The 16,052-nt window shown below is 35.9% G+C and overlaps 1 protein-coding gene across 11 annotated transcripts in view; it reads left to right on the top strand.

The window, feature by feature from the left end:
* The window catches only part of CEP290 (centrosomal protein 290), a 101,386-nt gene that overhangs the window by 20,241 nt on the left and 65,093 nt on the right, over positions 1-16,052 (top strand). For all 11 annotated transcript variants that reach the window (XR_007470093.1, XM_049694261.1, XM_033407147.2 and 8 more), the window contains 6 exons: positions 73-235; positions 1,738-1,838; positions 1,911-1,998; positions 3,713-3,825; positions 5,379-5,463; positions 6,011-6,153. Coding sequence is in view for 10 of the 11 variants with exons in the window: in XM_049694261.1 (XP_049550218.1) it covers positions 73-235; positions 1,738-1,838; positions 1,911-1,998; positions 3,713-3,825; positions 5,379-5,463; positions 6,011-6,153 (693 nt within the window). In the remaining variant the exon portion in view is untranslated. The remainder of the gene's footprint in view (positions 1-72; positions 236-1,737; positions 1,839-1,910; positions 1,999-3,712; positions 3,826-5,378; positions 5,464-6,010; positions 6,154-16,052) is intronic.

The raw sequence follows: 16,052 nt of genomic DNA, 5'->3' as shown, positions 1-16,052 counted from the left end.
AACAAATTCATGAATTTGACAGTTTATTCAAATAAACAATGTTATATTTAAATTATATTGGGTATTTTTCAGGGAGTTTATGGCTTAGAAGATGCTGTTATTGAAATAAAGAATTGTAAAAACCAAATTAAAATAAGAGATCAAGAGATTGAAGTATTGACAAAGGAAATCAATAAACTTGAATTGAAGATCAATGATTTCCTTGATGAGAATGAGGCACTTAAAGAGCGTATGGGTAAGTCATCTTTTAAGATATGTAGTTTGCTCAACCTAATTGTCAAGTCATTTTTTTTGGCTTATGATTATTTTTAGATATTTGGATGCTTTTTTTATTTAATAATTCCTCCTATAAAAATACTTAAAACAAGTAAAAGTGGAGCTGTTCCAGTTGAAGTGGGATCATGGATTTGATGGAGCTGCGATGGTGGTTGGACAGACCTGGAGCACTGCTATATTCAGTCGGAGATCGCCTCAATAATAATTGCATGCTTAAAAAAAGGAAAGCTACTTAGTTAATACCACTATTAGAAATTACGCTTTTTTTTTTCCAACAAAAGTAGTGTGTTAGTTTGCAAAATGCTCTAGTTTCAGATGAATACATGGGGACATTTAGAAATACTGTTTAATCCTTTTTAAGACTTTTAAATACTTGACTTTTATAATTGGCACTAAGTTTTACTTGGGTTGAGTATTTTAAGGTTACTATTGATTCTAAGAAGTAATAAATATAGCTTGAGAGTTTATATATTGATATCAATAAATAGTTCATTAGTGAATATTACTAGTTTGAATGTTACGAGAGTCCAATCTAAATTGCTACTTTAAAATGGAAATAAATATCTAAATCATGATTTCATTATACTTGGTAAATACCAGTTAATGCTTTCTTAGAGTTAAAATGATCACCTGTAAAAACTATTCTCTAAAGGAAGGAAAAATAAATATTTTATACATATTATTTATTCGTAAAAAAGTGTCTATCTGGGACCCAGAGTAATGCCAGGACCTCAAGTTAGACTTAGTCTAATCAACTTGATCTACCAGATCACGACCAACTTCAATATGGACGTTCCTAAAGGTGACTGAGCCGTCACAAACACCAGATTTTCTGTTTTTTAAAGGCCCCAAATCTTGCTTTATAATTACTTGAGACAATCTTGATATCTGGTTTTCAGAGCATAGCTGCTTAGTAATGGGAAGTTAGGAAAGAGGCACACTGAGAGTGTCAGTCTAGTCATGACAAAATATAATTGATATTGATATTAATATTGACTACTATGTGCCAAGCACTGCTATAAGTACTTTATTTGGGTTAATTTTATTATACACCTGACAACAAGCCAAAAAGAAATACGTGTATACATTCATACACATGTACTTACATATAGTATTATCCCTACAACCAGTTAATAGTTGATAGTGGGAATTGAACCCAACTTTGTTTTATTACAAAGCTTCTGTTCTTAGTACATTATAGTACCTCTCTGACAGTCCAACATGGAAGACAGATCATAATATGTCTTTGTCAGGATTTCCATTAATAATTGTGATAAAATTTTAGCTTGTATGGTTACAGTTCAAATACCTCAAAAATTCTTGCACAAAAATCCCCATTCTTCAGTGATGGTGGCTAAATAGATTATAACCAGTTGCTTGATGATAACCAGTTGCCGTATGAAGTTTTTGTAGTTCATTTGAATATTAATAAGGTTTTAATCATTCTGCTTTTTATTTTAGGCCTTGAACCAAAGACAATGATTGATTTAACTGAATTCAGAAATAGCAAAAGTTTAAAACAGCAGCAGTACAGAGCTGAAAACCAGATTCTTTTGAAAGAGGTAAGTGCAGTAGTCAATTGGTTATTTTCCTGATTGAAGTAAAGAAAAATACTAACAATTTTAATTTTGTAGATTGAAAGCCTAGAGGAAGAAAGACTTGATCTGAAGAAAAAAATTCGTCAAATGGCTCAAGAAAAAGGAAAAAGAACTGCAACTTCAGGTATACTGTTATTCCAAACCTTTAAAAGAATCATTGGAAAATGAATTGTCTGGATCTGTAATTTTCTGTATGTGAGAAATAGTATTGCTGTATTACTGTGGTTTTGCTACAAGTTTGATAAATGAAAATAATGGCCTGATGAAGAGTGTATGAGTGAGTGTCACTGAGTTTAGTCCTAAATCTAAACAGTTAAAAGAATAATAAGTGAACAAAAAACAAACATCAGAATCATGGACTTTTGAAAAATTTACAATATAGTCTGTATTAATTTCTAGACAATCCCAGTATGTTGTGATTAGTAATGATAAAACAGTAATTTTTGTCAATATATGTTACTGTTAATATTTTCTTTTTCTTTAAAAGCTATGCATTGGAAGCTTTAATTGTACATTATTCTTTACTAAGTGAAAGTAATGTTTTATTGAATAAAAATTAACAATTTTTTGTTTTGTTTTATCTTACATGGTATAAAGAGAACAGCTGGTTTATTTTTTAATAGCTATTACAGTGCTTTTTTGTAAGACCATAGAGAAGGCTTTTTTTTTTCTAACTTGGCCCAAGCCCACAATTATCTATGAATAATAGAGGTTTTTTTGTTTGTTTTTGTTTTATTTTTTTTTAGCATTATGCTGTCTATAGTACATCAAAAATTTCTAGAAGGGCAAAACTTCATAATTTATTAGTGTATTAAGCAATTTAGTCATTATTCATGATTCTTATCTACTTTCTTAATATGTGTCTTTTAACTGTTTAAGTACTTATTAATATGGGAAAAGAATGATAGCGAAGATAAAATTTGTAATTGTTTTTCATTAATATCTTTTTTAAGATTATTTTAATTTAATTTTATTTATTTTTTTGAATACATCTTTATTGGAGTATAATTGCTTCACAATACTATGTTAGTTTCTGTTGTACAACAGAGTGAATCAGCCATATGCATACATATATCCCCATATCCCTTCCCTCTTGAGCCTCCCTCCCACCCTCCCTATCCCACCTCTCTAGGTCGTTGCAAACCACTGAGCTGATCTCCCTGTGCTATGCAGCCGCTTCCCACTAGCTATCTATTTTACATTTGGTAGTGTATATGTCAATGCTACTCTCACTTTGTCCCAGCTTCCCCCCATGCCCCCTCCGTGTCCTCAAGTCCATTCTCTATGTCTATATCTTTATTCCTGCCCTGCCACTAGTTTCATCAATACCATTTTTTTTTTTAGATTCCATATATATGCATTAGCATACAATATTTGTTTTTCTCTTTCTGACTTACTTCACTCTGTATGACAGACTCTAGGTCCATCCACCTCACTACAAATAACTCAATTTCGTTTCTTTTTATGGCTGAGTAATATTCCATTGTATCTTAAAAGCTTTTGCACAGCAAAGGAAACCATAAACAAGATGAAAAGCCAACCCTCAGAATGGGAGAAAATATTTGCAGATGAAACAACAGACAAAAGATTAATCTCTAAAATATACAAACAGCTCATGGAGCTCAATATCAAAAAATAAACAACTTATTAATATCTTATTAAAAGTGAGCTAAATCAGGAAGTTGTATAGGAGGCTACATATAGATCAAGGATTTTGGAAATAATTATTCTACATTTTGTTTGAGTTAAAATTTGATTCTAGTTTTTAAGAGTTAAAGTATTGGAATAATAGCAGAGTTATTTTTATGCTTCTCATTTGTTAATTCTTTTATATGTAGGATTAACTGTTGAGAACCTGAACCTAACTGAAGACTTTTCTCAAGAGAATAAAATGGAAGGAAGAAAATTTGATTTCATTAGCCTCAAAAATATGAGTGAAGCACAATCAAAGGTAAATAGTAAGGTACTGCTATGGTGAAGAGAATAAAGAAAAATATTATTATCAGGGCTTTCATTTCTGCCCCCATTGTCTCATTTTGGACATTGATTCTTTTTATACTTGTTAAATAAAAGGAAAATGTTTTATTTCAATAACCTGTCAATCCCAAGATTCATTAATGAGACATTATTTACTCTGAATACAGATTAGGAGTTCAGATAAAGTAGAGCTGCCGCATAGGAAACCATCATTCAATATTCCACAGTCATGTCAGAATGAGCCTGAAGAGAATATGACCATAGGATCATTATCAAGAATGTTATCTGAAATTCGTCATAGTGTAGAAAGTGAAGTGGATCCTTTTGTCTCTTTAACTAGACATTCTTCATCTATACAAGTGAAAGATAATATTTCACCTCTAGAAACTATTACAATAAGAGAGATTTTTAAAGCACCCTGTCTATAGTCTTTAACAAATCTAGAATCATTAGTCAATACCTTTAGTAGGGAGAATCATGAAGAAATAAATGACCATTTATACTCTGTTTCTGATGAATCTATGAAGAAAGTATCAGGAAGCCATCAGGCACTTGAGAAGACTAATTTCACATAAAAAAGTGATTCTTCTTTACGAGCCTTATCAACAGCTTCAGACTTAATGCAGAAGTTATCACTTAGGCAAAAATCTGCAATACTTTGTCAACAAATTCATGAAAATAGAGCTGACGTGGCTAAATCACAAGTAGCAGCATCAGAAGATGAACAGGTTCATACCCCAATAAACTACGCTTATACCAATTTCAAAGAAGATGTAGGAAAAAGTGAAGTACCCGTACAGACAGAGATTTTGAAAAGTAATCTTGAAGTTAATGTTCTGGACCCTGTGCCAATTACTGCACAATCAAAATTATCTCAGATAGATCCACTTGCAAATCTTATAGAACAGCTATGGACAGAACTAGTATTTCTTAGATCTCAGGTGAGCTCTCCTCCAAATTACATTCCTGGGATTTTTTTTTTAATTCTTTTTTATGACTAACAAAATTCGATAAGTAGCAATTATAATAAGAATTCTTTTATGTTTGCACATTAACACTAATTTATACACATTCTGTCTTTTAAAAGATCTAAAAATGCAATACATCTGAAATGAACTCATTGACTTGCCTAATTTATTAAATGTTTCTTTAGAATGAAGCCATAGCACAGGATTTATTGATCAAAGAAGCACAAAGTAGAAATGCAGAAATAGAGCTTGAACGTCATAGAAGCCAGGCAGAACGGGTAGTGTAAAGGCAGATCATTAAAAGAGATGATTGTGGTGCCAAAGACAAAAACCTTCCTTATCTGTTTGCCTTTTGCCATGGGTGTGGGGTCGGGGGGGAGGTGGGAGGAGGATCATTATCTGTTTTACCTTTTAGATTTTATTTCATTTTTGTGAGTGCTGCTACGTTTCTGTAGCTTGCTGTGGGTATGTTAAACCTCAATTGGTCAAACTTCTTTAAACTTCAAAACTATTGTCATTTTTTTTTAAATCAATTTTTTTCTCTTTATGTTTTGTTTAGAATGAATTTCTTTCAAGAGAACTAATTGAAAAAGAAAGAGATTTAGAAAGAAGTAGAACAATAATAGCCAAGTTTCAGAATAAATGTAAGTCACTATTATCTCTTATTTTTCTTATTTATTTAGTCTGTACTGAAAATTATGGGATTGAAAGGACTTTACTACATTCTGTTTTCTAGTCTGTTTTAGCCTTAACTAACTATAATGTATAGACTTCAGTCTCTCATTCATCTATTTGGTTTGCCTTGCTATATTCATTTTCAGAGCATGTTATTAATCTGAATTTATTGTGATGATAAATAAGTCTATTTTTCTCTTTTGTTCTCTAATGAAAGTACAGTTAGAAAAACAAATTTAAGAAATTTTTAATATAAAGTAAAGGCAAAGTATGCTTATGATTTATTTCTTTCAGCCATGAGATATATATATATATATGCACAGGATTTAAATAGGTGTGTGATTTAACTTCATCATTCACACATTGGATTTATAGTTGAATTTTTTGTACATTTATTTGCATTTGCATTTTATAAATGGGTTATTTTTACTGTATGTGAAATATTTGTAATCTATATAGCATAGTGTAAATTGTAAAAAAATCTATTCATTCAATGAAAAAAATATTTCATTTTAGTAAAAGAATTAGTTGAAGAAAATAAGCAACTTGAAGAAGGTATGAAAGAAATATTGCAAGCTATTAAGGAAATGCAGAAAGATCCTGATGTTAAAGGAGGGGAAACATCTCTAATTATTCCCAGTCTTGAAAGACTAGTTAATGTAAGTTATTTTTATATTAATGGTTTTATTTTGTTGTTTCATCACTTCAAAGATATTGTTCCACTCTCATTGATCTCCACAGTTTCTGATGAAACATTTGTTGTCATTTGAGTCATTGTTCTCCCGTATGAAATGTGTAGTTCTTCTTGGGCTACTTTCAAAACTTTCTCTTTTTATATGGTTTTTGCCAGTTTGACTGCAATGTGCCAAGGGTGTGTATGTGTGTGTATGTGTGTGTGTAGCTTGTTTGGGGTTTGCTGAGCTTGAATCTGTTCACTTATGCTATTCACCACAATTGGGAAGTTTTCTGCCATTAATTTCTTCAATCATTTTTTTGCCTCATTCTCTCTGGGACTCCACTGAAACATGTTAGGCCTTTTGATATTGTCCCACAACTCCTTGAGGCTCTGTTCATTTTTTCGTTCCTAATTTTTTATCTTTTCTGTTCCCAGTTGGATAATTCCCATTGATTTATCTTCAAGTTCACTGATACTTTCTTCTGTCATCTCCATTTTTCTGTTTTAATGGTCAGCTTGAGACCTGGCAGAGCTTTTACACAGAATTTGAAGATCCCTTTTGTTGGTTCTTTTCCTTCTGGAATTCCCCTCTAACTATTCTGTGGCTTTGGGTCCTATCCTCTGGTTTTTAGGCCAGAAAGAAGACAGGTCACTGGAACTGCAGCTTGCCCTCTCAGTTAAGCCTTAAAAACAACAAATTTACTGCTTGCTAGTCCTGTCTTCCAAGTTTCAAGTCCCCTCCAAAATCTGTTGCTTTTGTTCATTTTCTAGAACTTTTATGTAGTAGTTTTTTGTATTCACTTGTTAAATGTGGGAGGGTAGGTCTGTTAGAACCTTACACCACAAACCTAGAAGTGTAATAGGATGTAGTAAGAATATTTTGAATATTTAAAGACTTAAGAATTACTATGAGAAAGATTTTAGCCATTAAATGATGTTCTATTTATATTTACCATATAGGGACTTAAGAGTTCTACGGTATTGATGAGTGTCTGTTATATAAACTTGAATAAAACATAAATTTTTAGATTCTTAATATTTAAATCTATGTCATTTACATGATCTGAACATACTTAACATGCATTATTATACTATGCTTGATTTATATAGAAAAAAGTCTTATTCATTGAATTGCTTTTTTTATGATTAGTCAATAGTTGAATACTTTTGTTTCTGAATTTTATTTTATTTTTTTATGCAGCAGGTTCTTATTAGTTACCTATTTTATATATATTAGTGTATATATGTCAGTCCCAATCTCCCAATTCATCCCACCACCACCGACTCCCACCACTTTCCCCCCTTGGTGTACATACGTTTGTTCTCTACATCTGTGTCTCAATTTCTGCCCTGCAAACCGGTTCATCTGTACCATTTTTCTAGGTTCCACATATATGTGTTAATATACGATATTTGTTTTTCTCTTTCTAACTTACTTCACTCTGTATGACAGTCTCTAGATCCATCCACATCTCAACAAATGACCCAATTTCGTTCCTTTTTATGGCTGAGTATATTCCATTGTATATATGTACCACATCTTCTTTATCCATTCGTCTGTCGACGGGCATTTAGGTTGCTTCCATGACCTGGCTATTGTAAATAGTGCTGCAATGAACATTGGGGTGCCTATGTCTTTTTGAATTATGGTTTTCTCTGGGTATATGCCCAGTAGTGGGATTGCTGGGTCATATGGTAATTCTATTTTTAGTTTTTTAAGGAATCTCCATACTGTTCTCCATAGTGGCTGAATCAGTTTACATTCCCACCAACAGTGTAAGAGGGTTCCCTTTTCTTCACACCCTCTCCAGCATTTGTTGTTGTAGATATTCTGATGCTGCCCATTCTAACCAATGTGAGGAGATACCTCATTGTAGTTTTGATTTGCATTTCTCTAATAATTAGTGATGTTGAGCAGCTTTTCATGTGCTTCTTGGCCATCTGTATGTCTTCTTCGGAGAAATGTCTATTTAGGTCTTCTGCCCATTTTTGGATTCGGTTGTTTGTTATTTTAATATTGAGCTGCATGAGCTGTTTATATATTTCGGAGATTAATCCTTTGTGCATTGATTCGTTGGCAAATATTTTCTCCCGTTCTGAGGGTTCTCTTTTTGTCTTCTTTGTAGTTTCCTTTGATTTGCAGAAGCTTTAAAGTTGCATTAGGTCCCATTTGTTTATTTTTGTTTTTATTTACATTACTCTAGGAGGTGGATCAAAAAAGATCTTGCTGTGATTTATGTCAAACAGTGTTCTGCCTATGTCTTCCTCTAAGAGTTTTATAGTATCTGGCCTTACATTTAGGTCTATTCCATTTTGAGTTTATTTTTGTGTATGGTGTTAGGGAGTGTTCTAATTTCATTCTTTTACATGTAGCTGTCCAGTTTTCCCAGCACCACTTATTGAAGAGACTGTCTTTTCTCCATTGTATATCCTTGCCTCCTTTGTCATAGATTAGTTGACCATAGGTGCGTGGTTTATCTCTGGGCTTTCTATCATTTTCCATTGATCTATGTTTCTGTTTTTGTGCCAGTACCATACTGTCTTGATTACTGTCGCATTTTAGTATAGTCTGAAGTCAGGGAGCCTGATTCCTCAAGCTCCGTTTTTCTTTCTCAAGATTGCTTTGGCTGTTCGGGGTCTTTTGTGTTTCCATACAAATTGTGAAATTTTTTGTTCTGTGAAAAATGCCAGTGGTAGTTTGAAAGGGATTGCATTGAACCTGTAGATTGCTTTGGGTAGTAGAGTCATTTTCACAATGTTGATTCTTCCAATCCAAGAACATGGTGTATCTCTCCATCTATTTGTATCACCTTTAATTTCTTTCATCAGTGTCTTATAATTTTCTTCATACAGGTCTTTTGTCTCCTTAGGCAGGTTTATTCCTAGGTATTTTATTCTTTTTGTTGCAGTGGTAAGTGGGAGTGTTTTCTTAATTTCACTTTGAGATTTTTGATCATTAGTGTATAATAATTCAAGAGATTTCTCTGCATTAATTTTGTATCCTGCTACTTTGCCAAATTCATTGATTAGCTCTAGTAGTTTTCTGGTAGCCTCTTTAGGATTCTCTACGTGTAGTATCATGTCATCTGCAAACAGTGACAGCTTTACTTCTTCTTTTCCAATTTGCATTCCTTTTATTTCTTTTTCTTCTCTGGTTGCTGTGGCTAAAACTTCCAAAACTATGTTGAATAATACTGGTGAGAGTAGGCAAGCTTGTCTTGTTCCTGATCTTAGTGGAAATGGTTTCAGTTTTTCACCATTGAGGACGATGTTGGCTGTGGGTTTGTCATATATGGCCTTTATTATGTTGAGGTAAGTTCGCTCTCTGCCTACTTTCTGGAGGATGTTTTTCATAAATTGGTGTTGAATTTTGTCGGAATCTTTCTCTGCATCTATTGAGATGATCATCTGGTTTTTCTCCTTCAATTTGTTAATTTGGTGTATCACATTGATTGATTTGCATATATTGAAGAATCCTTGCATTCCTGGGATAAATCCCACTTGATCATGGTGTATGATCTTTTTAATGTAGTGTTGGATTCTGTTTGCTAGTATTTTGTTGAGAATTTTTGCATCTATATTCATCAGTGATATTGGCCTGTAGTTTTCTTTCTTTGTGACATCTTTTTCTGGTTTTGGTATCAGGGTGATGGTGGCTTCGTAGAATGAGTTTGGGAGTGTTCCTCCCTCTGCTATATTTTGGAAGTGTTTGAGAAGGATAGGTGTTAAGTCTTCTCTAAATGTTTGATAGAATTCTCCTGTGAAGCCATCTGGTCCTGAACTTTTGTTTGTTGGAAGATTTTTAATCACAGTTTGCATTTCAGTGCTTGTGATTGGTCGGTTCATATTTTCTATTTCTTCCCGGTTCAGTCTTGGAAGGTTGTACGTTTCTAAGAATTTGTCCATTTCTTCCAGGTTGTCCATTTTATTGGCATAGAGTTGCTTGTAGTAGTCTCTCATGATCCTTTGTATTTCTGCAATGTCAGTTGTTACTTCTCCTTTTTCATTTCTACTTCTAGTGATTTGAGTCTTCTCCCTTTTTTTCTTGATGAGTCTGGCTAATGGTTTATCAATTTTGTTTATCTTCTCAAAGAACCAGCTTTTAATTTTATTGATCTTTGCTATCATTTCCTTCATTTCTTTTTCATTTATTTCTGATCTGATCTTTATGATTTCTTTCCTTCTGCTAACTTCGGGGTGTTTTTGTTCTTCTTTCTCTAACTGCTTTAGGTGTAAGGTTAGTTTGTTTATTTGAGATGTTTCTTGTTTTTTAAGGTAGGATTGTATTGCTATAAACTTCACTCTTTTTTTTTTTTTTTTTTTTTGCTGTACGTGGGCCTCTCACTGTTGTGGCCTCTGCAGTTGCGGAGCACAGGATCCGGATGCGCAGGCTCAACGGCCATGGCTCACGGGCCTAGCCGCTCCGCTGCATGTGGTATCTTCCCGGACCAGGGCACGAACCTGTGCCCCCTGCATCGGCAGGCGGACTCTCAAGCACTGCGCCACCAGGGAAGCCCCTATACTTCACTCTTAAAACTGCTTTTGCTTCATCCCATAGGTTTTGGTCGTCGTGTTTTCATTGTCATTTGTTTCTAGGTATTTTTTGATTTCCTCTTTGATTTCTTCACTGATTTCTTGGTTATTAAGTAGTGTATTGTTTAGCCTCCATGTGTTTATATTTTTTACAGATTTTTTCCTGTAATTGATTTCTAGTCATAACGTTGTGGTCAGAAAAGATACCTGATACGATTTCAATTTTCTTAAATTTATCAGGGTTTGATTTGTGACCTAATATATGATCTATCCTGGAGAATGTTCTATGAGCATTTGAGAAGAAAGTGTATTCTGTTGTTTTTGGATGGAATGTCCTATAAATATCAATTAAGTCCATCCTGTTTAATGCATCATTTAAAGCTTGTGTTTTCTTATTTATTTTCATTTTGGATGATCTGTCCATTGGTGAAAGTGGGGTGTTAAAGTCCCCTACTATGATTGTGTTACTGTCGATTGTGTTACTGTCGATTTCCCTTTTTATGGCTATTAGTATTTGCCTTATGTATTGAGGTGCTCCTCTGTTGGGTGCATAAATATTTACAGTTGTTATATCTACTTCTTGGATTGATCCCTTGATCATTATGTAGTGTCCTTCTTTGTCTCTAGTAACAGTCTTTGTTTTAAAGTGTATTTTATCTGATATGAGATTTGCTACTCCAGCTTTCTTTTGATTTCCATTTGCATGGAATATCTTTTTCCATCCCCTCTCTTTCAGTCTGTATGTGTCCCTAGGTCTGAAGTGGGTCTCTGGGTCTCTCTGAAGTGGGTAGACAGCATATATACGGGTCTTGTTTTTGTATCCATTCAGGCAGTCTATGTCTTTTGGTTGGAGCATTTACTCCATTTACATTTAAGGTAATTATCAATATGTATGTTCCTATTACCATTTTCTTAATTGTTTTGGGTTTGTTATTGTAGGTCTTTTCCTTCTCTTGAGTTTCCTGCCTAGAGAAGTTCCTTTAGTATTTGTTGTAAAGCTTGTTTGGTGGTGCTGAATTCTCTTAGCTTTTGCTTGTCTGTAAAGGTTTTTAATTTCTCCGTCAGATCTGAATGAGGTCCTTGCTGGGTAGAGTAATCTTGGTTGTAGGTTTTTCCCTTTCATCACTTTAAATATGTCCTGCCACTTCCTTCTGGCTTGCAGAGTTTCTGCTGAACGATCAGCTATTAACCTTATGGGGATTCCCTTGCATGTTATTTGTTGTTTTTCCCTTGCTGCTTTTAATAATTTTTGTTTGTATTTAATTTTTCATAGTTTGATGAATATGTGTCTTGACATGTTTCTCCTTCAATTTATCCTGTATGGGACTCTCTGTGCTTCCTGGACTTGATTAACTATTTCCTTTCCCATATCAGGGAAGTTTTCAACTATAATCGCTTCAAATACTTTCTCAGTCCCATTCTTTTTCTCTTCTTCTGGGACCCCTGTAATTAGAATGTTGTTGCATTTAATGTTGTCCCAGAGGTCTCTGAGACTGTCCTCAATTCTTTTCAGTCTTTTTTATTTATTCTGCTCTGCAATAGTTATTTCCACTATTTAATCTTCCAGGTCACTTATCCGTTCTTCTGCCTCAGTTATTCTGCTATTGATCCCTTCTAGAGCATTTTTAATTTCATTTATTGTGTTGTTCATCACATTTTGTTTGCTCTTTAGTTCTTCTAGGTGCTTGTTAAACGTTTCTTGTATTTTCTCCATTCTATTTCCAAGATTTTGGATCATTTTTACTAATAATATTCTCAATTCTTTTACAGGTACACTGCCTATTTCCTCTTCATTTGTTACATCTGGTGGGTTTTTGCCTTGCTCCTTCATCTGCTATGTGGTTCTCTATCTTCTCATTTTGCTTAACTTACTGTGTTTGGGGTCTCCTTTTCGCAGGCTGCAGGTTCGTAGTTCCTGTTGTTTTTGGTGTCTGCCCTCAGTGGCTAAGGTTGGTTCAGTGGGTTGTGTATGCTTCCTGGTGGAGGGGACTAGTGCCTATGTTCTTGCGGATGAGGCTGGATCTTGTCTTTCTGGTCGGCAGGTCCACGTCTGGTGGTGTGTTTTGGAGTGTCTCTGACCTTATTATGATTATAGGCAGCCTCTCTGCTAATGGGTGTGGTTGTGTTCCTGTCTTGCTAGTTGTTTGGCATAGGGTGTCCAGCACTGTAGCTTGCTGGTCATTGAGTGGAGCTGGGTCTTGGCTGAGATGGAGATTTCTGGGAGATTTTCGCCGTTTGGTATTACATGGAGCTGAGAGGTCTCTGGTGGACCAATGTCCTGAACTTGGCTCTCCCACCTCAGAGACACAGCCCTGATGCCTGTGTGGGGCACCAAGAGCCTGTTATCCACACAGCTCAGAATAAAAGGGAGAACAGATGAAAGAAAGAATGAAAAAGATGAAATAAAATAAAATGAAATGGTTATTAAAATAAAAATATTTTAAAAATTTTTAATGTAATCAAAAAAAAGAAAGAAGTGAGCAACCAAATCAAAAAATAAATCCACCAATGATAAAAAGAGCTGAAAACCATACTAAGAGAAAAAGAAAGAAAAAACAGACAGACAGAACCCTAGGACAAATGGTAAAAGCAAAGCTATATAGACAAAATCACACACAGAAGCATACACATACACACTCATAAACAGAGAAAAAGGGAAAAAATATGTATCGTTGCTTCCCAAGTCCACGTCCTCAATTTGGGATGATTTGTTGTCTATTCAGGTATTCCATAGATGCAGGGTACATCAAATTGATTGTGGAGATTTAATCCGCTGCTCCTGAGGCTGCTGGGAGAGATTTCCCTTTCTCCTCTTTGTTCGTCCAGCTCCTGGGGTTTAGCTTTGGATTTGTACCCGTCTCTGCGTGTAGCTCACCTAAGGGCATCTGTTCCTCGCTCAGACAGGATGGGGTTAAAGGAGCTGCTGATTCTGGGCTCTGGCTCACTAATGCTGCGGGGAGGGAGGGGTACGGAGTGTGGGGCGAGCCTGCGACGGCAGAGGACCACGTGACGTTGCACCAGCCTGAGGATCTGTGTTCTCCCAGGGAAGTTGTCCCTGGATCATGGGACCCTAGCAGTGGCGGGCTGCACAGGCTCCTGGGAGGGGCGGTGTGGATACTGACCTGTGCTCGCACACAGGCTTCTTGGTGCCGGTGGCAGCCGCCTTAGCGTCTCATGCCCGTCTCTGGGGTCCGCACTGATAGCTGCGGCTCGCGCCAGTCTCTGGAGCTCCTTTAAGCAGCGCTCTTAATCCCCTCTCCTCGCGCACCAGGAAACAAAGAGGGAAGAAAAAGTCTCTTGCCTCTTCGGCCATTCCAGACATTTTCCCGGACTCCCTCCTGGATAGCTATGGCGCACTAGCCCCGTTTAGGCTGTGTTCACGCAGCCAACCCCTGTCCTCTCCCTGGAATCCGACTGAAGCCCAAGCCTCGGCTCCCAATCCCCGCCCGCCCCGGCGGGGGAGCAGACAAGCCTCTCCGGCTGGTCGGCACCGATCCTCTGTGTAGGAATCTCTCCGCTTTGCCCTCCGCATCCCTGTTGTTGTGCTCTCCTCCGTGGCGCCAAAGCTTCCCCCCTCTGCCACCTGCAGTCTCCGCCCGCGAAGGGGCTTCCTAGTGTGTGGAAGCTTTCCCTCCTTCACAGCTCCCTCCCGCTGGTGCAGATCCCGTCCCTATTCTTTCGTCTCTGTTTTATTTATTTTTTTTCTTTTGCCCTACCCTGATACGTGGGGAGTTTCTTGCCTTTTGGGAGGTCTAAGGTCTTCTGCCAGCATTCAGTAGGTGTTCTGTAGGAGTTGTTCCACATGTAGATGTGTTTCTGATGTATTTGTGGGGAGGAGGGTGATCTCCATGTCTTACTCTTCCGCCATCTTGAAGCTCCTCCCTCCCATACACATTTTAAGATTTTTTGTTCTAGTTCTGTAAAACATGCCACTGGTAATTTGATAGGGATTGCATTGAATCTGTAGATTGCTGTGAGTAGGATAGTCATTTTCACAATATTGATTTTTCCAATCCAAGAACATGGTATATCTCTCCATCTGTTTGCATCATTTTTGATGTCTCTCACGAGTGTCTTAGAGTTTTCTGAGTCAGGTCTTTTACCTCCTTAGGTAGGTTTATTCCTAGGTATTTTATTCTTTTTGTTGCAATGGTGAATGGGATTGTTTGCTTAATTTCTCTTTCTTATCTTTCGTTGTTAGTGTATAGGAATGCAAGTGATTTCTGTGCATTAATTTTGTTTCCTGCAACTTTAGCAAATTCATTGATTAGCTCTAGTAGTTTTCTGGTGGCATCTTTAGGATTCTCTATGTATAGTATCATGTCATCTGCAAACAGTGACAGTTTTACTTCTTCTTTTCCAATTTGTATTCCTTTTATTTCTTTTCCTTCTCTGATTGCCGTGGCTAGGACTTACAAAGTATGTTGAATAATAGTGGCGAGAGTGGAAATCCTTGTCTTTTTCCTGATCTTAGAGGAAAGGCTTTCAGTTTTTTACCATTGAGAATGATGTTTGCTGTGGGTTTGTCGTATATGGCCTTTATGATGTTGAGGTAGGTTCCCTCTGTGCCCACTTTCTGGAGAGTTTTTATCATAAATGGGGTGTTGAATTTTGTCAAAAGCTTTTTCTGCATCTATTGAGATGATCATATGGTTTTTCTTCTTCAATTTGTTAATATGGTGTATCACATTGATTGATTTGCGTATATTGAAGAATCCTTGCATACCCTGGATAAATCCCACTTGATCATGGTGTATGGTCCTTTTAATGTGTTGTTGGATTCTGTTTGCTAGTGTTTTGTTGAGGATTTTTGCATCTATATTCATCAGTGATATTGGTCTGTAATTTTCTTTTTTTGTAGTATCTTCGTCTGGTTTTGGTACCAGGGTGATGATGGCCTCATAGAATAAGTTTGGGGGTGTTCCTTCTTCAATTTTTTGGAAGAGTTTGAGAAAATTGGTGTTACCTCTTCTCTAAATATTTGATAGAATTCACCTGTGAAGCCATCTGATCCTGGAACTTTTGTTTGTTGGAAGATTTTTAATCACAGTTTCAATTTCAGTGCTTGTGATTGGTCTCTTCATATTTTCTATTTTTTCCTGGTTCAGTCTTGGAAGGTTATACCTTTCTACGAATTTGTCTGTTTCTTCAAGGTTGTCCATTTTATTGGCATAGAGTTGCTTGTAGTAGTCTCTTAGGATGCTTTGTATTTCTACAGTGTCAGTTGTAACTTCTCCATTTTCATTTCTAATTTTATTGATTGGAGTCCTCTCCCTCTTTTTCTTGATAAGTCTGGCTAAAGGTTTATCAATTTTGTTTATCTTCTTAAAGAACCAGCTTTTAGTTTTA

This window comes from Orcinus orca, chromosome 11 (genome assembly GCF_937001465.1).
Source record: "Orcinus orca chromosome 11, mOrcOrc1.1, whole genome shotgun sequence".
NCBI classification, from domain to species: Eukaryota; Metazoa; Chordata; class Mammalia; order Artiodactyla; family Delphinidae; genus Orcinus; species Orcinus orca.
Note: the sequence above shows the minus strand (reverse complement) of the source record. Positions and strands in the feature narration are given on the sequence as shown.